Raw genomic sequence first — 24,601 nt, forward strand, 5'->3', positions numbered from 1 at the left:
AAGTAAAATAAAATAAAATAAAATTAATAAAATTAAATTAAATTAAATTAAAATTCTTGCTGCTGACAACCTCTCTGTGGTAGCCAGCCTCCAAAATGGCCCCCAGTGATGCTTACCTCCTGGTATTCACTCCCTTGTGTAGTCCCCTTCTATGTTGAATCAGGGCTTCCCTTTGTGACTGATAGAATATGGTAGAAATGATAAAGTGTGACTTCCAAGGCTAGTTCATAAAGGCATTGCAGCTTCTGCCTTGCTCTTTCTTGCTAACTTGCTCTGGGATAAGCCAGCTGCCATGTCATGAAGACATTCAGTCAGGGTTGTGCAGACACCTTCTTGGAGAGGAAGCAACCAGCCAGCACCAACTTACCAACATGTGAATGACCTTGGAAGATCTTCTAGCCCCAGTCATGCCATCAGATGACTAGAGCCCTCTCACAGCTGACTGCAACCTCATTAAAGACTTAAAGCCGCTCTCTCCGGTCCGTGCCTCCAAGATGACAAAGAAAAGAAGGAACAATGGTCGTGCCAAAAAGGGCCGCGGCCACGTGCAGCCTATTCGCTGCACTAACTGTGCCCGATGCGTGCCCAAGGACAAGGCCATTAAGAAATTCGTCATTCGAAACATAGTGGAGGCCGCAGCAGTCAGGGACATTTCTGAAGCGAGTGTCTTCGATGCCTATGTGCTTCCCAAGCTGTAAGTGAAGCTACATTACTGTGTGAGTTGTGCAATTCACAGCAAAGTAGTCAGGAATCGATCTCGTGAAGCCCGCAAGGACCGAACACCCCCACCCCGATTTAGACCTGCGGGTGCTGCCCCACGTCCCCCACCAAAGCCCATGTAAGGAGCTGAGTTCTTAAAGACTGAAGACAGGCTATTCTCTGGAGAAAAATAAAATGGAAATTGTACTTAAAAAAAAAAAAAAAAAAAAGACTTAAAGCCAGAACACCCAACAGAGCTGCTCTTGAATTCCTGATTCATAGACACTTTGAGAGATAATAAATTATTGTTGCTTTCAGACACTAAGTCTTGGAATAATTTGTTACATAGCAATTGATATCTAATAGAGTATCTGTCAACACCAGAAAAACATGCCAAAGTCAGCAAAGCGCTCCCAGAGTCCGTACTGTTGCTTTAGACTTGAGAGCTATCTTACAAGATTGAATACAACCGTTCATTTATCAAGCACTTTCTAAATATGATCCCAAGAATAATATATACAAAATGATAAAAAGAAAAAAAGAGTTGAGACAAGAATTTCCTCAGGCACCTGGAAAGATTAATATTAAAAATATGGAAATGCAACAACATGGATGAACCTCAAGAACATTATGCTAAGTGGAAAAAAGTCAGGCACGGAAAGACAAATCACATAATCTTATTTGTATGTGGAACCGGAAACACTCAAACTCATAGAAGTAAAGAATAGAATGATGGTTACCAAAGGCTGAGGGAGTGGAGGGGAGGAGGTTTGGGGAAATGTTGGTCAAAAGATAACAAAATTTCAGTTAGATAGGAGGAATGAGTTCAAGAGCTCTATTGTACAACATGGTGACTATAGTTAATAACAATGTATTGTATTTTGAAAATTGCTAAGAAAATAGGTTTTAACTGTTCTCACCACAAAAAATCAGTATGTGAGGTAATGCATATGTTATTTGGCTCGATTTAACCATTCCACAGTGTATACATATTTCAAAACATCGTGTTGTACATGATAGATACAATTTTTATTAGCCAATTTTAAACATTTAGTTATTCTCCAGTCTTCACTATTTGAGGAAAAAAATTAAGTTAAATACATAAGAAGCTGGGTGCAGTGGCTCATGCCTGTAATCCAGCACTTTGGGAGGCCAAGGCAGGCAGATCACGAGGTCAGGAGATTGAGACCAACCTGGCTAACACAGTGAAACCCCGTCTCTACTCAAAATACAAAAAATTAGCCGGGCGTGGTGGCGGTCACTTGTAGTGCCAGCTACTCAGGAGGCTGAGGCAGGAGAACAGTGTGAACCTGGGAGGCAGAGCTTGCAGTGAGCCGAGATCGCACCACTGCACTCCAGCCTGGGCGACAGAGTGAGACTCCGTCTCTTAAAAGAAAGAAAGAAAAAAAAAAAGCAGTAAGAAAATATGGAAGTCATTGGAATAAGGAGAAGGGTGTGGTTTGAAGGGAGATGGAGGAAAGAAAAAGTAATTTCACTATCTCTCCACAATGCCAGTGTTCATACTTGAATTTTGAATAACACTGTCCTAAGACAAAGGAGTGAGACTGTGTGCATAGCAAAGGGGCATTTAATTAGGTGAAACAAAGCCATTAGAAAGCAAGCCTTGGAATTCATCCTCATGCTTGTGTTTTACAAAAGACTGGGTCTGAAATGCCGGCCATGGTGGCGCATGTCTGTAATCCCAGCTATAGGGAGGCTGAGGCACAAGAATAGCTTGAACCCAGGAGACAGAGGTTGCGGTGAGCCAAGATGGTGCCACTGCACTCCAGCCTGGGCAACAGAGTGAGAAAAGAAAGAAAGAAAGAAAGAGAAAAGAAAAGAGAAAGGGAAAGAAAAGAAAAGAAAAAAGAAAAAGGGAGGGAGGGAGGGAAGGAAAAGACAAGACAAGGCTGGGTCTGAGAAAAAAAAATACTGTCTTTTCTATCATCAAGGCATTGCAACAAATATGGATTCAGAGTTTATTTTGTGCTAGGCACTGAGGGAAAAAGCTGAAAGTACTAAATCAACAAGCACTTATTGAACCCTTTTTATGTATCAGGCACTGTTTTAGGCACTGAAGATTCATTTAATAATGAGCCAAACCAGTCTTTTCCTCATGGAGTTAATGTTGCAGAAGATCATAAGCAAACAAACAAATAATGTGTTTTCACACATTGCACTAAAAAATAAAATAGGACAGTGGGGAATGGAGCTTGAGTCCAAGGAGCAACTTTTGCTGGAATGGCCAAAGAAGATTTTTTTGAGTCAGTGACATTTAAGATAAGATCTAAATGATAAGAAGGGAGCTGCATAAAGATACAGTAGTTCTCCCTTATCTGCTTGAAATACATTTCAAGACCCTCTGTGGATGCCTAAAACTGCGGATAGTACCAAACCCTTTATGTACTGTTTTTTCAATCCGATTACCAATATGGCTACTAAATGACTCACAGAGAATGGACTGTGTGTGAGCACCACGAATGGAAACCCACACATGAGTTAGGCTATGATTCAGGAGATGTCTTGAGAGAGATGATAGTCTCACTAGGGCCAGAGCAATGCAGATGGTGAGAAGCAACAGAATTCTGAATATATGTGGAGGCAGAGCCCTCATGACTTGGTGATGGGTTGGTTATTTGAGGAAAAGGAGGACTCAACATGGTTCCTTGGTTTGGGGCCTGAGCTCCCTTATGAATCATGGTGTTATTCTGACTTGGAAAGGTTCGAGGAAAAATAGTTTTGATAAAGAAATCAAGAGTTCTGCTTTAGGCAGTAAGGGATAGGATAGATGCCCTTTAGACATAACATATAATAGGTTTCTCTTGGTTCTTGAGAAACTCAAAACTATTTACCCTGTATTTATTCATTCAGCAAATGTATTGTCAGGAACTATTTCAGGTGCTGGAACTAGCAGTGATCAAAGCTGATTAAATCCCTGCCCTTGTGCACTTACGTTCTAGTGAGGGAGACAAACAATGAAAAAGTAAATAAATAAACATATTTAACATAATTTCAGGTGGTGATAAGTACTATAAAGAAAGAAGTATTTAATTCATTTATATATTCAAAAAGTGCCTTATTTTTACAAGTAACTGGACTGGGTGTAATTAGCAAGAGGCTGCCCTGCAAAGACACTAACATCAAATCTAATATGTAGACAACAGGAAAAGAAGTGTCACCAAAAAAAAGGATATTTATAAAGCACTAAGTTGAAAGTAAAGTGAGATCAGTTTCAAATGGGATCACCAAATAAAGAGGAGCTGATACAAGTTGTGATATTTAAGCTGGGCTTCAAAGGAAGGATATAATTTAAATATATAGTGGCAGGGAAGAGGAGGTATGAAGAACATTCCAAGTAGTAGAAATGGTTTAAATGGAAAACAGTTTATATTGAGAACACTGAGCAACAAATATTGGCAAAAGCATAGGGTATATGAAGGGGAATATATTGGTTATCTACTGCTGAGTAATAAAATGTGCCAAAATGTAGTGGCTTAAAACAATAAACATTTGTTATCACTTGTTTCTATGGGTCAGAAATCTGGGCTGAGCTTATCTGGTCCTCTGGCTAAGGTATTAGCTGGGACTACAGTCATCTCAAAGTTCAAATGGGTGGAATCTGCTTCCACACTTACTCATATGACTATTGGCAGGCCACAGGTTCTACCTGGTAGTTGCCAGAAACATCCATTCCTTGACATGTGGGCCTCTCCATAGGACAGCTCACAAGATGGCAGCTTGTTTCCTTCAAAGCAAATGAAGGAGAGAACCAGAGAAAGTGAACAAGAGAACAAGATAGAAGCCACAGTCTTTTTTTTCTTTTTTTTGAGAAGGAGTTTCGCTCTTGTTGCCCAGGCTGGAGTGAAATGGCGTGAACTCGGCTCACCGCAATCTCCGCCTCCCAGGTTCGAGCCATTCTCCTGCCTCAGCCTCCTGAGTAGCTGGGATTACAGGCATGCGCCACCATGCCCAGCTAATTTTTGTATTTTTAGTAGAGACGGGATTTTGTCATGTTGGTCAGGCTGGTCTCAAGCTCCTGACCTCAGGTGATCCACCCTCCTCGGCCTCCCAAAGTGCTGGGATTACAGGCATGAGCCACCACGCCCAGTCTGTCTTTTTGTAACCTAGCCTCAGAAGTGACATGCCATCACTTTTGCCACATAGAAGTGCATCACTAGGTCCAGCCTATATTCAAGGAGAGGGGATTACAAATATGTATGAATACCAGCAGGTGGTGATTTATTGGGGCCTATCCTAGAAGCTGCCTACCACAAGGAATAATGGGAAATAAGATTGGAAATATGGGCTGGGACAGATAAAAGAAAGCCATAGAAGCTAATCTGCGAATGAAACTATACAATTGGAAATGGAGGGTAGAGAAAATCAAATTTTATATGTAAGCCCACTTTTGGCAAATTGTAGTGCTGGATAAATAGAATTTTGAGGGTCATCTTAAAAACCAGTTGTTTAACAACAAGTAGAAAATGTCAACCAATGACAGCTTCCAGGAAACAGACCCACTCTATTTTATCAGGAAATAATGGTCAAAAAATTGTACAGAACATAGCTACCTACCTTCAATAAATAGTTCTAACAATCTATCCTGACAATGCATTCCTGAAAATCCAGAATTGATAACTGATTTTTGTGACAGTTTTTCTGTCTTAGGATAGGAAATAAGATTCAATTTCACTAGCTTTCAAAATTCTTTGACCCCCCCCAAACCACAGCAAGAAATACATTTTACATCAGCAGTCCCCAACATTTTGGCACCAGGGACCGGTCTTGTGGAAGACAATTTTTCCACAAAAAAATTGGGGGAGATGGTTTCAGGATGAAACTGTCCTACCTCAGATTGTCAGGCATTAGTTAGATTCTCATAAGAAGTATGCAACCTAGATCCCTCACATGTGCAGTTCACAATAGGGTTTGTGCCCCTATGAGAATCTAATGCCACCACTGATCAGGCCAAATGCTGGCTGAACTGCCACTCACCTCCTGCTGTGCAGCCCAGTTCCTAACAGGCTTCAGACTGGTACCAGTCTGCTGCCCAGGGGTTGGGGACCCCTGTTTTACATCACAACTCATAATACACACACACATATATATACAGACACACATAATCACATATATGTATACATATGTATACATATATACACACATATATATACACATAATCAAGATAAAAGATTTACAGAATATAGTACATATGACATACTGATTTTTTTAAAAAATTATTCTGTTCTACTGCATTGAAGAAAATAGAAAGCTAGTACTAATCCACTGAATTCATCACTATCCACCACTTGGTCCCATTCTGAAAGTTTAAAAAATGCTGCTCTTCTAGAACATTAGCTTAGAAATCAAACAAAATTATAGCGCACTGACCAATAGGTATTTGGCAATATCGTTTCCCAGAAATTGAATGAGGACACTGTGTCCAATGCATTCGAGCCCAAAACATAACAGCAATTGCTCAGAGCACATCAGGCCTCAGTTGGAAGTCTGATGGAGTTAGCAGGCATGCCTCAGTTTGGCCCTCGAAAAGACCAATCAAACTGGCAATAAAAACATGGAAGTTTCACCCCTCCACCCTTCTTTTTTTGTCATTTACTGTTCAAGTTCTGATCATACAGAGACCAGATCAATATTGCAGCTCCCCCCCGCCCCTGCCCCCCACTTTGCCCTCAGCTGTACAGGTATTGTGCTTCTCCTAAATATGTGTTGCAATACAAACCACCAAAAAGTCCAAAAGACATGAGATTTACTTATAGTGCCACTTGCCACCCATAACTACCAACCCTGAGGGCCTCCTTAGCACCTCTAACTGGGCAGAGGAAACGACCAGAGATTCATCTGGAATGAAAAAGTGGTTTAAGACCTTTTGATTGTTATCAGTTGAAACCTAATATAAAGAAACTTCCTGGGACTCCTCTCTAACCTACCACTACCAAGATTGTTGTGACAAGAAGAGTTGATTGATTTTACTGGGGAATGTATGTGGAAGGAAGATAGTTTTTTCAGCCCTAATTGTGTGTCAAATTCCAAACCTGCCCTTGGGGAGTTCACAATCTTTGGGCAGATGATACTACCAATAGTCTGGAACGATTTTGAGTGCATGACAGCACGGATTTTTAAAAGTCCGTCACCATATTGTTTTAGAAAATAGTACCTGCAAAAAGAGGGCTGAGTACGGAGGGATTAAGGCATGCGGGGCGCTTTCCTGTGGCTCGAAGACTAAGCCTTGCATGATAGCGGCATTTAAGGGGATGAGAGGAGATTGGACACTAAAGCAAGAATGGCTATTATTTAAGACTGGCCTGAACAGAGTAGAAGGTTTGCGGTAGGGAAGACTGGCCTGAACAGAGTAGAAGGTTTAGGGTAGGGAACACAGGAGTGTGATGGGGGAAATCGGGACCTCGCTTGTCAATCATAAACACTGGTGCAGGCGAGGGCACCCGAAGCCTCACGTGCGGCGGAAATAGGCAGTTGTACGGATTTCCTCAGTAAAACATTGAAAGCAAAAACTGCGATCACACCCAGCCCTTTCCTCTATGCCCTGCCCAATTTCTCCCAAGTCCCCAAAAGGAAGAGAGCAGTAGGTCAAACTTGTTTATTCATTCATTCCATGAACATTTCTCTCTCCTAAGGGGTCTTTGTTTCCTGCAAGGGAGTGAGTCTTGCCTTTCCCGCAGCACCAATTTTTCCACAGCGAAGGGTCTCCCTAGTTGCCTGGCTCAGCAAGACCACATCACCATTGAAGGGAAAGGACCAGGCTCCGCAGAAAGCGCCTCAGACCCGCATTCAGACAAGGCAGTGCCTTTGCCGGGGGCGGCGGTGGTGGGATAAGAGAAGCAACGTGTCAGCGAATGGAAAACTGGGGACTCCCAAACGGCCTTAGGAGCGCCGGGCTCCCCACTGGGGCCTCTTTCTAAGGCGCCTGGCTTGCTGGCCAAAAGGTAGCCTTTCCGCTAGTCCAGTTTCCATGGCCGTACAAAAAGCACATCCCGAAAAGGAGCTGCTCGCCGACCTCCGGCTAGTTTTGAAGAGTGAAAGCAGGTCTAGGTGGAAAAGAAAGAACAACAAACCATCAGGACAACCTTGCTGCCTTGGCCCAAGTTTGTGAGACAAAACCTCACTGTAAATCACAAAAATAACAATCAAGAAAGTGTTTGGTGGGAGGGTGGTGTCCCCCAAAAGCCTTGATGTGTCCCCCGAAAGCAAGGACTGCTGGTGACTCGGACAGGAGAAAATTTTAAGGAGATGGCTCCTCAAAGACAACCGCATGTGTTGAGCACCAACCCTGGCTGAAAAGGATAGGCAGGGGAAGCATCTGGGGGTCTTTCCAGACTATCTAGAAAGCTGGAGAGAGTGGGCTTGGGCTTTGCGGGAGAGTCTTGGGGGCGCCTGCGGGCGGGGCTGGGCCGCGGGCGCGGGCCGCAGAGGGAGGGGCAGGGAGGCGGGGCCTCGGTCTGGGCGGGTCGGAGGCGGGGCCCAGGTGGTGTTGATACACAAAGAGAAGGCGCCCGGGCGGCCGCGGTCCCGCCCACTGACGCGTTCCCGGGGTGCCGCTATAACCCGCCGCTCGCAGGGCTGCTCCAGAGCCGCGCGACGCCGCCGCCTTAGAACGCCTTCCCAGTACTGCTAGCAGCAGCCCGACCACGCGTTACCGCACGCTCGCGCCTTTCCCTTGACACGGCGGACGCCGGAGGATTGGGGCGGCAATTTGTCTTTTCCTTTTTTATTAAAATTATTTTTCCTGCCTGTTGTTGGATTTGGGGAAATTTTTTGTTTGTTTTTTATGATTTGTATTTGACTGAGAGAAACCCACTGAAGACGTCTGCGTGAGAACAGAGACCACCGAGGTAACGCGTGCGGGGGGGCGTCTGTGGGAAGGGCGCGGGGCCCGGGCGAGAGTGGGGGAGGGGCTTCCGGGAGGGGCCGCGCGGGAAGGCGGCCGCGGGGTCCGTTTCCTTTCGAGGCGGGCGTTGTCGGTTGGGCTGGCCAGCCTTCCACCCTGGCCCGCCGCGCGGGTGTCGCGCCCGCGACGTGGGCAGGAGAGCGGGCGCTGGGCGGGGGCCGCGTGCCTGCACGGTGCGGAGCCGCATCTTCCCATTAGGGGGAGGGGAACTAGCCCGGCCAGCGGCTCTGCTGCGGCAAGTCTTGTGACTGATTTGCATTTAATAATAAAAAAAAAAAATTAAGTCCAGGGAACCAGGAATCTGGGGGCGGCGGAGGTGGGCTTGGGCATGTATTACAGGAGAGGCCAAGATTGGGGAAGACGAGTTGGGAACATTTGACAATCGACGATCGATATTGCATCAGTTTTCTTTCCGGACATAGGAGGGGCTGGGCGGGCGTAGCACTCGCGGGCCAGCTGCCTGTGGACGGGTGTGCTTGAGGGCACTGGCGCGCGTGTGTAAACAAACCCCCAGCTCCCGGGGCCCGGGCGTTCGCCCCCCTCGAGAGAGGAGTAGTGTCGGCCCTTTCCGCCTCCTGGGGAAGGCTGTCTGCGGCAGAGGCATTTCCCCGTGTGGGGACTCCGGGCAGTAAAGGACAGATTACGCAGCATTGCTGTTCCAAATGCTAGAAACGGAAAGCCGTGCGCCTAGGTTGCATGCACACGAGCCAGGGTCGGGGCTGGATGTGTGCCCTGAGTGCCTGTGCACGTTTGGAGCGACTGGGAAAAAGCAAAACAGAACCCCCCTCGCCCCCTCCACTCCGACGAGGGACAATAGAGAGGGTGAAATACTGAAATCTGCCGGAGTAGGGGGCCTCGACGGCCGCAACACAGCGGTGGCATCATCTTTGTTCTCCGCGGCTCCGCCGTCTGTACTTTTCCGCCCCTCGGCGCGCCCCCGCCCCTCGCGCGCGGCTGGTACTTTTCCACTCGCCTGGCCTGGGATGAATCAGCCGCGCTGCGCCTCCCGGCGGCGTCACGTGACCGCGGCGGGCTGGCGCTGCGGTCCTGACGCGCCGCCTCTACATTCGCAGGCCGACTCGCGGGCCGCTGCACCCACCGCCAAGGACAAAAGGAGCCCAGCGCTACTAGCTGCACCCGATTCCTCCCAGTGCTTAGCATGAAGAAGGCCGAAATGGGACGATTCAATATTTCCCCGGATGAAGACAGCAGCAGCTACAGTTCCAACAGCGACTTCAACTACTCCTACCCCACCAAGCAAGCTGCTCTGAAAAGGTGGGAGAAGTTGTGACACTTTTGAAAAAACGGCTTGCATGGGTTGGGTTCAGGGAGTTACCTAGGACTCTGCTTCCATTGCTTTAATTTGCTATAGCATTTAGAGAAGGTGCGTAATCTCTGAAAGAGTATCCGATTATCTTGTAATGACAAGATAGCTGGTGTGAAAGTCAACTCCTAGTTAATATTTATACATTAAGTAAAGATGTTGTATCAGAACTATGCTGTTGGAGGGTATTTTATGTTAAAGCAGTCTTGTGTGTAATGATAGATATTTCAATCCAGTTTACAATTATATATGTCTATATTTTTTGCAGCCATTATGCAGATGTAGATCCTGAAAACCAGAACTTTTTACTTGAATCGAATTTGGGGAAGAAGAAGTATGAAACAGAATTTGTAAGTTAAAAATAGTAATTTGTCTGTCAGTGGCTTTATGGAGTAAAAGAATAGTTTTACTTTTAGAATTCAAATCTAACTTGCCCAAAGCTGGTTTTCTCCATTTAATTATTGTTATATGTTTGGTTATCGTTTTCCCTCTATGTAGCATCCAGGTACTACTTCCTTTGGAATGTCAGTATTTAATCTGAGCAATGCGATTGTGGGCAGTGGAATCCTTGGGCTTTCTTATGCCATGGCTAATACTGGAATTGCTCTTTTTATGTAAGTATGTGTAAGTAGTGAGTCTGCCATGCAGGGCAGTTACTATGGTAAAACATATCTTGGCTCCAGAAACTGAATTTACAGTTGGAGTAGCTGACTCAAAAGTTACTTGCTTAAAATTAAAAGTATGAGAAACCCCAAAAAATCTCTTTATTCTACTACATACTGCACAATATCAAGAAAGCCAACTAGAAAAAAATAGGGCAGTCCTTAAAACTGACAAATTAAGCCAGAAGTCTTCTAAGTCAGTGGGAATAGTTAAAACAAAATGGTAACAGATGGTAGATATTAAAAAGAACTATGGCTAAATCCAGGGTAGGTATAAATTTTGTTTTGGCAAATCAGAAGCTGAAAATCCTAATAAGCTCCAAATCATTTTGGTAAATCGACACAGTTCTTAAGGACCTGTGGCCCCTTACGTGAATAAGGAAAAGAAAATTTCTCTAAACATACAGGGTGTGGTGGTATTTACCCAGCCTGGAACATGTTTGTTTTAAGACGAGGGAGTCATATTTCTGGACCCTGAAAAGCAATCCATACATGTTTTTTTAATGTTTGCTTTTGTCAGACCTGTTCGATTGCCACATGTTGTGGCAAAAAATGAATATTTTAGTAAGTACTTGTTTTTAAATGGTTCCCCCCACAGTTGCACAGTTAGACTTAATTACTCCTGTGCTTTCCAGCATAAATACGTGGATAGACTCTTAGAGGTACAGAAGACTTCAGAGCAGTGGTTCTTAGCCATTTTTGCGTCACTGACTCTTGGAGAATATGATAGAAAAATGTGGATCTTATTTCCAGGGAAAAAGCAGAAAACAAAAATACATGCAATCTTAAGCATGTATTTTTCAGTGACGTTTGTATCATAGCCCTTAAGTTTAAGTACCCGTGGACCCCTGGCTAAGGCAATTTCTGTGGAGGATTGTGTAACTTAATACCTTCATTGTACAGATAAGGAAACCATATGTATATAGCATGGAATTGTCCCTTTGTGACAGATGTGTTTTACTTAGCTGACTGGTGCCTTCTACTCAAGTTATTTTCTCCAGCACGATAGAATGTTCATGAAAAGAAAAGCAGACCTTTGCAAATCTCTGCTTTGTGAAATTCCACACTGAGGTTAAGCCTGGCTTTGAGTACTAGATGCTAGGATTCACTCTGGCTTGCTTCAATTAGGATGAGGCTTTTTGAGAGAACTCTTACTAAGGTGAAGGACCAGCGATTTACGTAGAATCCTAGAATCTCAGGAGTTTTTAGTGGAGAACCTGAATGGCATCACTGTCGAATATTTGAAATCCTTGTTAGCACTTGGTATAAAAACTGGAGGCAGTTTTAGAGTGCAGTGTAGTTAAAGTAAGAATTTAAATGGCACCTCTGTTTCATAAGTGAAGGTCAAATTCTGATGTAACCCTTGTACTCTTGGAATTATACTTTAATAGGTGCTTATGTCATTGATTTACCATTTTGCTTAATGGCTAAATAAGATTGCTAAAGTGTGATTTTATTCATCAGTATTTACTTTATATTTAGAGGTATAGAGGAAAATGGGCCAAAAACCACATGGCTGCCACGGTCCACTTCAACAACTCTGTAGCTAACCTTTTTAAGTAGAATCAATCTGAAGGTTGAAAGTGACCTCAAAGGTTATAAAGTCTATTCATCCCTCGTCATTTCAGTATAAGACATGGAAGGACTTAATTTGGTTTGTTTTTAATTAAACCAACGTATTTTCTCCAGTTAGAAGTGAGGTTGATAGTGTCACTTCAGACTAGGTCCTGTAAAACTTCTGGCATTTAGAATGGTAGTGTAAAGCCACTTCCTCTGTTTAACTAATAGACATCAGTTTCTTTGTCAGCACCTTACATGGTACTGCGTGCAGTTTGTTCATACGGAATTAAAAAACATGCAACTCCTCTCCTTTGCAGGGTTTTCTATGAGTTTCCCTGTTTTGTTATTTAATTTCTTTAAAAAATTAGTCTGTATCTCTGGGCTCTCCTAGGTGGAAGGAAAGTAAAGCTGGAATGAGGGAGAACCCTTACCCTAAAGGAAAATTAGGTGACATTAGGGTCCCTTTAGTCACTCTGTGTTACCTTATTTATTTATTTTTTTTCTGTTGCTCAATCCAAGTGAAAGGGTCAAGGGAGGAAAGGCTTAGAGACAGTCAAGCTGATAGCCTACTTGTTCTAGCACAGACATTGTTTAACTGTGACAATAGTGGGCCTGTATTCCTTGCCATGGGGTGCAATGTAGTATGTCATCACAATGGTTAGTTCTCTGATTTGTGCCCAGTTGTTAGTAAAGCTTGTAGTGCCTCTTAAAATGTTAGTATCATGTTAGTGTCATTTCCCCCTTACCATTCTTTTCCTTTTCTTTCTTTTTTTTTTAAAAAAGACAGTATTTCATTTTGTCCTCCAGGCTGAGTGCAGTGGCAAACTGCTGGGCTCAAGTGATCCCCCCACCTCAGCCTGAGTAGCTGAGACTATAGGTATACACCACCACAGCTGGCTTTTTGTTTTTCCTTCGGTAGAGATGTGGCTTCCCTATGTTATGTTGTCCAAGCTGATCTCGAACTCCTGGCCTCAAGCAGTCATCCTGCCCCAGCCTCCTAGAGTGCTGGGATTACAGGCATGAGCCACTGCACCTGGCCTCTCATTCCTGTTTTTGTGTATACGGTCCATGTGGTCTTAAAACCTTTCCTGAACGTGTCTCAGTTGAATTTCCCAAGAACCTTGTGGGCTGGGTTTAGTGGCGGATATTACTAATATTTTACAGATAAGGGGAACTACTGAAATGCAGAAAGGTGGCAAGCATACAGCTCATTATTGTGGTGCCAGAATCAAAATACAAGTTTCAAACTCCACCACTGGGAAGTTGAGCTTTCCAGTGTCTCATGCTATGTTTGGCTCAGTGGGTAGACATCCTTGTTCCTAACCAATGCTGTAGAACTATCACCTGAGAAATGATGCAAGTTTTTACTGCCAGCCAAGAGACAGTGTTGCCGTTCCAGTTAGTAGGAGAGGAAATGCCAGTTCTTCAGGGCATTTTGACACAAATAGGACAAGTTGCACACATAATGTTATTTAAACATCCAGAAAGAGTTGTCTTTAAATATAGCCATGCTTATTTATAACCCTGTGCCTTTTCCTTCTCTCATCAGAATTCTCTTGACATTTGTGTCAATATTTTCCCTGTATTCTGTTCATCTCCTTTTGAAGACTGCCAATGAAGGAGGTATGATAGCATTCTTGATTTTTCTAAAACAATGTAAACCTATCATTTTATTTCTCTTTTAAAATCCTTCGCTTCATGCTTCTGTCTTCAAATTGTAGGGTCTTTATTATATGAACAATTGGGATATAAGGCATTTGGATTAGTTGGAAAGCTTGCAGCATCTGGATCAATTACAATGCAGAACATTGGAGGTAAGAATTTTTCAAAAGATTATTTGGGTAGACTTTATGCTCATTGTGGAGCACAGAATGGTGACACATGCGTTTTAGTGTCACGTGCCGTGTTTTGCACTTGTAATGGTATAATTTTGTTTTCCTCCAGCTATGTCAAGCTACCTCTTCATAGTGAAATATGAGTTGCCTTTGGTGATCCAGGCATTAACGAACATTGAAGATAAAACTGGGTAGGTGCTAAGTAAGGTTACTCATAAGCAACAATTATAGTCAAAAGTGGTTAGATACATTTTTATCAAAGTTGTATACAAAATGATTATTAGTTAATTATCCATAAATGTTCCTTTTGAAACTGACCAAGAAGGCCCCCCATCCCCGTAAACTGATTCGAACTTTGGAGAAGGAAAGGCCGAAAGATAGTAGCTAGCCCTACAATTTTGGATATCTTAATTTCTAAAACAGGTTTTCTAGAACTTGCTTTCTGTCTTTATGTTCATACTTAAAGAAGTTATAGGTGTTTTTAATATATATCCTAAGTGAGGACTGAAGCTTTGAATTACATTAAAAATTAATCCGTCTTATTTTTGTAAGTTTGGAATTCTTAAGACTTAATCTGTTCAATACAAAATACAGGCTGGACATCCCTAATCTGAAATCCAAAACTTTTTGAGTGCCAACATGACACTACAAGTGGAAAATCCACACCTGATCTCGTGACAGGTGTGCAAAATTAATTAAAATACTGTATAAAATCACCTTTAGGCTATGGGTTTAAGAAGGTGTATAGGAAACATAAGTGAATTTTGTGTTTAGACTTCAGTGCCATCTCCAAGATACTTCAAATATGTATGTGCAGATACTCCAAAGTCCAAAACACTTCGGTCCCAAGCATTTTGAATAAGGGATACTCAACATGTGCCAGAAAATGTTTGAGCATGCTATAGAAACCATTTTCTTCTAGCAAAGTTACCCATCCCAGTGAACTCACAGGTATTTATCTAAAGTAAACATGGGGAAGGATAATTTACTTCCCACCCTATGTGCAGCTCATTACGTCAAAATAGAGAAGTGCCGTTATCTCAGATGTGGCTTTAGAAATTTAATTTTTTAAGCTGATCTTTAAGTGTTAGTGTTCTGCAGAGTGCTTACTGCTGAAGTGAACAGAATTCATGAGGCAATTAGAATTTGAAAACAGTGATTTAGAAGACAGTGCAATTCATGATTTACATAAAAAGAAAAAGGCTTAGAGGACATACATAATGTTTTCTAAAGTTCAAAAGGGATATTTTTGGCTGTCTTTGGAGTTAAAGGTGGGTCAAGATGTCACAACATACTCTGATAACCTGGAATAAGTCCTGGTTTGGGGGACTGAGTTTTATAATTTTTTTATGGGGGGGGGGCAGTTTGCCTGTGCATTTTATGAAAACGTTTCCTCATTGAAATATTTAATAATATTTGCTAACACATCTGGAAAAAAACTTGTTTTAAAATTTTTTAGTTTCCAGCATTAGAAATTACGTGCTAAAGCTGTACCAAAGTTGGTGTACAATTTTTCTGAAAGTGCTTAAAGATAAGATTACTGGCTTAACAAACAAGCTTTGTTCCCTGCATTAGTATCAAGTCTTTGAGAAGCATTTTGTGTTATGAATCAGCTGGCAGCCTTCCCAGAGCAAGTAGTGGGACAAAAGTTACACTGTTTTATACCCGACTTCTAACCTGAGTAAATATTCATCTAGCACACAGAGTTAAAAAGTTATTCCTATCTTGAACAGGGGAAACTTTTTCCAAACATGTCTTTTTTGTGTGTTTGTTTTCATGGTATTCCTATAAAATGAGTCCTGTTAGAAGATGTGTATATTTTTCTGAGGATATTTGTGACTGTTTTGATCTTGTTTCTGTTTTCTTTAGATTGTGGTATCTGAACGGGAACTATTTGGTTCTGTTGGTGTCATTGGTGGTCATTCTTCCTTTGTCGCTGTTTAGAAATTTAGGTGAGCAAACTCATCTCTAAAGAGAATTGAAATGAGCCTCTCACCAGTTAGTTGGGCTTTCTCTGAATAGAAATTAATCAGAATGAAAAAGCCCTAGAAAGTAGAAAGGTATATCTTTGGGACTTACAGCATGCAAAATTTAGGAGCCAAAATATTTAATTGACACTATATGTTGTGCTTTGTAAGAAATAATGCAAATGATAGTTTTTATTAGCTTGGGTTATGACAAGTATATTTAAATAAATCTATAATTTAGTATCATAAGAATTAGAAATTTAGTGCTATACCCATACTTCAGTGCCTAAAGTCTTCCCAGCAGAATTGAGTTATTCAGTGGGAAAAAGATATTTGCCTTAAATCTGTTTCATTAAACTAATACTGATTCCTGCCACCCCCCCTTATAGGATATTTGGGATATACCAGTGGCCTTTCCTTGTTGTGTATGGTGTTCTTTCTGATTGTGGTGGGTATGATTTTTTTTTTAGAAAAAATTTTTTATAAGCCCTGCCATGTCACTTAGTTTAACACATGCAAAATAATATATTTTTAGGTCATTTGCAAGAAATTTCAGGTTCCGTGTCCTGTGGAAGCTGCTTTGATAATTAACGAAACAATAAACACCACCTTAACACAGCCAACAGCTCTTGTACCTGCTTTGTCACATAACGTGACTGAAAATGACTCTTGCAGACCTCACTATTTTATTTTCAACTCACAGGTAACTAAATATGCTTATTTTCTCAAAAGAAGAGTTTAGGGAAGAAAAGAGGGAAGCTATTCACTCCCAGGGTAAAGGGAGGAGGATAATAGGTGCTTTATAGAAAACATGTGATTAGCTAATTATTGAGGACTGTGAAGAAAGTTTTGGTTTACATCTGAAAATAGATTGAGAATTGAGATAATCATATGGTGCTAATAATTGACACATTCAGAAGTGAGGATATTGATCATACTTCATGAACAGATTAGAAGAATGGAAGCTAATTACACAAAGGAAACTTAGGCTTTGATTCTAAGATTGTTTACATAAAATATATGCTGCGGAAATGTGACAGCATGAGTTCGTTACATCAGATTAAGTAGATTTTTACGTTTTCTTTCAGACTGTCTATGCTGTGCCAATTCTGATCTTTTCATTTGTCTGTCATCCTGCTGTTCTTCCCATCTATGAAGAACTGAAAGAGTGAGTATTTCATTTTTACATAAATTTGAGAAAATATTAGACAACTGCTGTAACTGCTGCTGAAATATATATTTGAATTTTCTCTTGAATTACATAGCCGCAGCCGTAGAAGAATGATGAATGTGTCCAAGATTTCATTTTTTGCTATGTTTCTCATGTATCTGCTTGCCGCCCTCTTTGGATACCTAACATTTTACGGTAAATAACGCCTCCTTTACCAAAACAAAAACAAAAACAAAAAAAAAACGCTTATTGAAGTGAAGCTGCTAGTTTTCTATGTGTAGTTCCATCACTTTAAAAATAGTCTGTTTTAATATATTTCATATTTGTGATGAGAAATTAAATTTAGAGCTTACAATTTTCTGTAGTGTATTTAATCAGTAATTTCTAGAATCCAGGTTTGAAAATATCATTAATCATTTGATGGCATATTTGTATGATATGCCAGCCTCTGAGTTCATCTTGCCTGTCTCCTCTCCCATCACCTTCAGACTATGTAACACAAACACAAATTGCAAGCCAAGCCAGGAGATTTAGCTGCTTAACTCCTGTTGTTTTTAATGGGAGTCATGTGGCTAAATCTCTGTGGTATTTAGAAAAATTTTCCTTCAATGTTACTTTAATTGCATTAACTATAATTCCACACAAATCTTATTAGCCTCTTAGTTTATAGTCGTTTTGTGAGTAGCTAAATAACTGGTGCACATTTTGCTGTTAAATTTTCTACTTGGTGTCCAATGGAAACAGCCAATCAAAGTTTTTTTGGTCTTTCCCTGTAGAACATGTTGAGTCAGAATTGCTTCATACCTACTCTTCTATCTTGGGAACTGATATTCTTCTTCTCATTGTCCGTCTGGCTGTGTTAATGGCTGTGACCCTGACAGTACCAGTAGTTATTTTCCCAGTAAGTAATCACTTACTCTGCTTTCAATAGGAAGGAGTTTTTAGACATGTGAATATTTGTGAGATTTTCATCTTCTGGAAGAAGGGAAACACCAGTAGAACAATACTAAGTTGGTGGTAGTTTTGAAGGGGCTTTTTAAAAATACAGTGTATATTTTCAAAATACCCTGGGGACATTTTTTTCACCATAAGATATAAAATGATCTTTAAGTGTTCAGATGTTCAGGAAACAGCAGAGAAAGAGGCACAGTTTTATTTAGAAATAGTTACTATTTTGGATAGATTCCTTGTTACTTGGGCATTCTTTTCATTCATTGAAGCTGGATTTTTAAATTTTATATTGCTGCTATTTTTAAAATACATTTTATTTATTTTTTTTGCAGATCCGGAGTTCTGTAACTCACTTGTTGTGTGCGTCAAAAGATTTCAGTTGGTGGCGTCATAGTCTCATTACAGTGTCTATCTTGGCATTTACCAATTTACTTGTCATCTTTGTCCCAACTATTAGGGATATCTTTGGTTTTATTGGTAAGTTTTAGAAAGTATCCAAGTTGATTCAAACATCAGGGATTTTAAGATTTAAAGAATGAATGACGAGTGGTTCATTGAATCCTCAAGAAACATGAATGTTCTTTTACAGGTGCATCTGCAGCTTCTATGTTGATTTTTATTCTTCCTTCTGCCTTCTATATCAAGTTGGTGAAGAAAGAACCTATGAAATCTGTACAAAAGATTGGGGTGAGTGAAAGATTATAACCATAGAAACAGTAATAATATCATAAATTTCCCCAACTGATTTTAATTTTATTCTCATAGCTGTTATTTGTTATGGTTTCACTTTTAAGTTTCCAGTAGACATTTCTGTAATGGTATACTTCACAGATGGAAGATTGCAGAGGGAAGGGGAAAGATAGTTTGCCATCTAATGAACACTTAAATTAATTGCAATAAAGTTATTAGATACTTTGGAGATAGGAATAGGGATGAAGACTAGATGAGATACTCAGCTTTCAACATTTGTTCAACCAGTTTTCACTGGACTGCCTACTGTGTGACAGGCACTTAAATGGGCATTGAATATATAAAAGAGAAGGAAGGGCTGTTTAGTTGAATGAGACTGACCATCTTCAGAGCGAAGCTCTCAGGGAGGCCGTCTCTTCATGGTGTTTACTATTATGTGTCTACTCTAAAGTGTAGTACCAGTTGGTGACAGAGAATGATGTGCTAACCACAAATGATGTGGTTCCTAGAACCAGAATCCTGGTGGTGATATTTAGGAAAAAGACTGCTTTTTAGTCATTATTTTCTCCTTCATTCTGCTCTGATTAAAGTACTAGAATTGTTTATAAACCAACAACTGTCATCTTGTTTTACTCTAAATTACATAGTGGCAGTATTGAAGGGTAGGATTTAGGAATTAGTATTTCCTGGAAAGACCTCTGGCTTTGACTTTTGCTGCATTTTAGGATGATTTGGGTTTGATTTTGTGACTTGACTTTCACTCTAAAAAATTGCAAAAAAAATCCAGTCCAGTTCTATATGAAGCAGTTTGTTTAGCAAGAAAATTCCCTGTCACTTGAGACAAAGGAATGAAAAAGTGAAAAAGTTCAGAAGGCCTCAAAGGTAGTTATTGTGTACTGCAGATAACATGCTGATCACTTAGGAGTTTATATTTAGCAAGTTAAATATTCATTCTATAGATTATGATATAGTGGATAGATTTTAGTAATTAAAGCACATTTCAAAAAATAGAAGAAATGTTTAGCATATATGTTTTATTACTTGCTGATCAATTTTCTCTATGCTCTTTGCAGGCTTTGTTCTTCCTGTTAAGTGGTGTACTGGTGATGACCGGAAGCATGGCCTTGATTGTTTTGGATTGGGTACACAATGCACCTGGAGGTGGCCATTAATTGGCACCACTCAAACTCAAACTCAGTCCATCTGATGCCAGTGTTGAGTGAACTCAACTACTATGAAATTTCACCTAATGTTTTCAGTTTCACTTCCTTTTGAAGTGCAGATTCCTCGCTGGTTCTTCTGAGTGCAGAATAAGTGAACTTTTTTGTTTTGTTTTGTTTTTTTAAGAAACTTATCTGTATGTTAGAAATGGATATGAACAACAAAACCACGAGTCTCGGGTTAAGGGAAGTGACAATTTTATTCCATTCCAGAGAATGGACAAACTCTTAACTTTTATCAAGCCACATGCTTGGCTGTGTCATTGTTTAACTTGGATATTTTATGATTTTACTTGAATGTGCCTAATGGAACCATTTGATGTGAGAAACAATTCTTTTTAATTTACAGCAAAATATTGAATAACCATTGACAAAAACACTATTATTTTTTGTACCAAAAATACTTAAAGACCTCAGAAGCACTCTTTTACTTTTAAGAAATTGCTTTTTTGAACTTTATTCAGAAGCAGTTATCAATAAATTCCGTAAAATAATGTCATTGGTATTTAAAAATGAATATTAATATAATGAAATGATTTGCCTTTTTGTAGGCATAATAAGCCAAATACTTTTTTACCCAAAATAATTTTTAGAGAAAATGATGTAATGAAAAATTGTACCATGAATTAGGAGCATAGTTTTTTCCATTTAAACGTCACCATTACTTAAAAGATGATTGATTATTGCTATACCAAATCAGATGAACTCTGTTCATCACTTTTCTTCTCTGTCCCCAAACAATTTGGTTCATTCAGACTGAAATGTTTGTGTCTTCAACTTATTAGAATGGAAGATAATGCAGATATTTCTGTGGGAAATAAAATAACTAATTTTGAGGTACCAAATAGTGCAATTGGGTAAAACAGGGTTTATTCAGTTGCATCTGTCTCCAGTGTTGTATTGACAGCTCTGGGTCTTTTTTTGGGCCAGCCCTTTTTTGACATTGCTTCCAGCAGTGGAAAATGGGCATTTGATGGCAATAGGCCAAAATTATTGTGTCCAGAGAGTACACTTTTTCAAAATGCTCACCTACTGGAAGTGTGAATTACTTGACAATGTATGGCTTAGTTGTGTTCATGTTTTGTCTACAGTAGAGGTCTAATCCACAGGTTACACCTATGTTTGATATGATATAAGTTCTCTTTGCGTAGGCCACTGGGTTTCTCATGCAGTAAGCTTTATAAAAACTCATTTGCACTGGACTGTCATCTCATTCTTGTACAACGTAGAATTACTTGTTTACATCCAACAAATGGTTAGCTAGGGAAAACAGTGCAAACTGAGTGTTAGTAGTCATTTTGGTCCAACTGCATGTCAACCCTTCCATTTCAATCCCAGTTAGAAGTGAAAATAATTACTTTGAAACTTGGCTTTAAGAGCACATTTATCGTACGTCACAGTGTATGGTGAATATATTATTAAATAATGTGGTACTTCGCTCATCAGGCATAATGTCTAAAATCTAATATACATAATTCCATTAAGTGGTTGAGGGAAGCAAATAATGGAATTGTCAATTGGTCATCTGGCTGTAAGGTTTGCCCTTGAACTAAAAATGTTGTTTGGGGCAAGGGCCAGAAATGTGGAGACATGGTTTTTGTTACGCATTCTTGTATTATATGTGACTAAATTTACAAACAAGATACATGTGTAATTAAAGACCCTTATGGAACTGGAAGACGTCTTGTAGTGCTACATTGGGTGAAACCGTTGGTCCATTTTTGTCTGTTTCTATGAAGATAAAATAATTGGGGGCCATCTAGAAATAGAAAGGCAGTGGGAAGACAGATTCTACGGCACTGCTTTCATTTAATTGGGCTTTAGGCACTCCATTTGAATGCAGAACCTCACCTCTAGTTGAGACCAAGAATTGGCAAATTTGCATGAGCTCCTGGAAAGAGTTGCTGACTTTGTATCTAAGACCTGCCAGGGAATACCAAGAGTTGTTTCTACAGACTTTTTTTTTTTTTTTTTTTTTTTGTATGGGAGAAGATACTGTGGCAACCAGGAAGGAATGGAAAAAGAATTCTTTTCTCTACAGCAAATTAATGTGAGGAAGCTCCTCCAATCCTCTGGCTATTTGAGGTTCAAAATCAAGTGCCTAGGGAAAATTCCAATGGATGATTTTCTGGGAGCTATCTTGTCTACCTTGAGGTTCCTGAACAATGAATTCCCATTAATGAGCAGTCTTCAGTATTAAAACCACTGTCTTGTCACCTCATTTTGCATTACTGTCTTCCGTGGATGTTTCAGTTATAACTGTAATGTTATTTATAGAACAACATTAATCCATTAAAGCTAACCTATTTTTCAATATTTATGATAATCTATGTACATATATTGTCTGTCCATATGTATTTGTAAATAGGTTGTATATAATGTCAGGTTTGGGTCTTGGGTTCAAGTGTATATATTCATATATTCCTGTAAGTTTCTTAACTGCATTTTGATGAATTCACATTATGTAACTATAAGAATTGTCCCAAAAGTACCTGTACAGAAAATTGAATATTGAAAAATTGACAAATTGTGTACAAACACTAAAAAAAACTTGTTTAAATTGTATTTGCAATAAACAACATCAAATTTTTTCATGAAATCTTGGTACAAATTCAGATCTCTTATTTAAAATTTAAATAAGGAATACATTTTCAAAATGCAGTAATCAAAATGTGATCTAGTGTAATGAAATAAAATGTGATCTAGTGTAATGGAAGACCTTTGAGAACCTGCGTGTATTAACTTTGTGTATATAGTGTAAATATCCCCACTGTACTGTTAGAGGCCAACAATTCTAGTATGGCTTGTTGGCAAAGAGTGCTACACCGTTTCAATGAAACAATGTATGTTTGTTTTAACTGAACTAAAATAAATACATGCTTAATCCTGAGTAGCAGTGTTTTTTTTTTGTTTGTTTGTTTTGTTTTTTTCAGGTAATGGGATAGGCAGTGTCTAATGCAAATTGCATTGTAACTGCAGTACCTAGCACCTAGTAGGTGTCCATATGTTTGTGATGAATGGTCAGGAAAAAAAGTTTAGGTTCCCAGAGATTCTAAGTTTCCAAAGTGAAAAGGAATGGAAAGTCTTGGAGAGTTGGGGGAAGATGCTAAAATGCATCATAAGGGCCCAGGCTCAGCCCTGCTGATGGAAATAAATAGGTCAATAATGTATCAGAATCAATTGGAGAGCCTTTTAAAACCACAGCTTTCTGAAACGTGCCTAGTTTGTCTGATTGCAAAGGTCCAGCTGTAGGGTAGCCCAGGATCTGGTTTTTTACTTAAGAAGGCCACTCGGTTGATAATGATGCACAAACTCCAGGAGCAATCAAGTGGCCTGGAAAGAAGTTCGCATATGTTCAGTTTGGTGAAAAAGTCACAGGAAAAGAGGAATTAATGGACAAGCTGGTGCATGTAACAGCATGGTTTTACTTGAGCAACAGTGGAAGTGGGAAGGTTACTAAGATACACAGGCTAGTTTAGGTATGGCCTACTGATAAGTCCGAAAAGCTTGAGGCTTGTGAAATGAAATAACCAGAGCTGAAACAGAAAAGACCACACCTTGGGATAGTCAAGTATGCCTGATGGTAGTTCCAAAGTCAGGAAACGTCTCCAAGAAACTCAATATGCAGTTACTAATGATGGTCAAATGAGAAGGATTAGGAAAGGCAGCAGAATTTGCAACAAATCAATTGAAGAATGACTTGTGGAATTTTCAAGTATTCATAGGCAAGCTCTAACTGAACACCTACCATATGCAACTAACATGCTCATTGGAAAGAGGGTAGGGTTATGTGTCAGACGAGTTCTAACAAAATCCATACACTTTCAAATGTGCTATTTTTTAGAAAACAATGATACCAGCTGGTCGTGGTGACATACCTGTAGTCCTAGCTACTCCAGAGGCTTAGGCAATATCAGTACTTGAGCCCAGGAGCTTGAGACTAATCTGGACAGCATAGTGAAACCCTTTGTCTCAAATAAATAAAATACAAAAAATTACCAAAGTGAACCAGAATGCAAATTTATTTATCTACAATTAGAAATATACTGGGTGAAGCCAGGCGTGGTGGCTCATGCCTCTAATCCCAGCACTTTAGGAGGCCAAGGAGGGTGGATTGCTGAAGCCCAGGAGTTCAAGACCAGCCTGGGCAACATGGCGAAACCCCATCTCTACAAAAAAATACAAAAATCAGCCAGGTGGTGTGCACCTGTAGTCCCTGCCACTTGGAAGCCCAGGGAGGTCAAGGCTGCAGTGAGCCGTGATCATGCCACTGCACTCTAGCCTGGGTGACAGAGTGAGACCCTGTTAAAAAAAAAAAAAATTGGGAGTGAAGGAAGGCAGGAAGGGAGTGAGAAAGGAAAGAAATTGGGTTGACATGTCCACTGAATATAAAAATACGGTACTCTAACCAGGGAGCTAGCTATTCCAGAGAGATTTCCATTAAGCTTAAGGAATATTCTAGGAACATTTCTAAATAAAGAACCAGAGCTGTTTGTCTTGACGTAGAAATTTAGAAATACACCTGGACATTTGGCTTAGTCAAATTTCTGATAACAAAAAAATCCGTTTAAATTAGTTTAAGCAAGAATGGCAGATGGAGA

The 24,601-nt window shown here is 40.2% G+C and overlaps 1 protein-coding gene and 1 pseudogene across 2 annotated transcripts; both read left to right on the forward strand.

Annotated features, from left to right (window-relative positions):
• The first annotated feature begins 461 nt into the window (after window positions 1-461).
• Window positions 462-906, forward strand: LOC129136582 (small ribosomal subunit protein eS26-like; annotated as a pseudogene).
• Window positions 907-8,177: 7,271 nt separating this feature from the next.
• Window positions 8,178-22,890, forward strand: SLC38A2 (solute carrier family 38 member 2). Of its 2 annotated transcripts, XM_001164321.7 has the most exons (16): window positions 8,178-8,564; window positions 9,694-9,895; window positions 10,213-10,294; window positions 10,443-10,558; window positions 13,716-13,789; window positions 13,888-13,980; window positions 14,111-14,192; window positions 15,871-15,953; window positions 16,358-16,416; window positions 16,504-16,671; window positions 17,057-17,136; window positions 17,234-17,334; window positions 17,916-18,040; window positions 18,423-18,567; window positions 18,680-18,777; window positions 19,854-22,890. In XM_001164321.7, exons 2-16 carry the CDS (start codon window positions 9,780-9,782, stop codon window positions 19,950-19,952), a joined length of 1,521 nt encoding a protein of 506 aa, XP_001164321.1. In that variant the 5' UTR covers window positions 8,178-8,564; window positions 9,694-9,779; the 3' UTR covers window positions 19,953-22,890. The 2 variants fall into 2 exon arrangements, with proteins under 2 accessions (XP_001164321.1, XP_063641783.1); XM_063785713.1 differs by lacking the exon at window positions 10,443-10,558 and having other exon boundaries at window positions 8,206-8,564.
• Window positions 22,891-24,601: the final 1,711 nt, after the last annotated feature.

This window comes from Pan troglodytes, chromosome 10, assembly GCF_028858775.2.
Source record: "Pan troglodytes isolate AG18354 chromosome 10, NHGRI_mPanTro3-v2.0_pri, whole genome shotgun sequence".
Classification (NCBI taxonomy): domain Eukaryota; kingdom Metazoa; phylum Chordata; class Mammalia; order Primates; family Hominidae; genus Pan; species Pan troglodytes.

Bases quoted from the DNA above. Each gene is read 5' to 3' on its own strand.
- SLC38A2 (XM_001164321.7), top strand. From the start codon at position 9,780: ATGAAGAAGGCCGAAATGGGACGATTCAATATTTCCCCGGATGAAGAC. The intron at 14,193-15,870 runs GTAGGTGCTAAG...TGTTTTCTTTAG, and splicing joins AACATTGAAGATAAAACTGG to ATTGTGGTATCTGAACGGGA. The intron at 17,137-17,233 runs GTGAGTATTTCA...TGAATTACATAG, and splicing joins ATCTATGAAGAACTGAAAGA to CCGCAGCCGTAGAAGAATGA.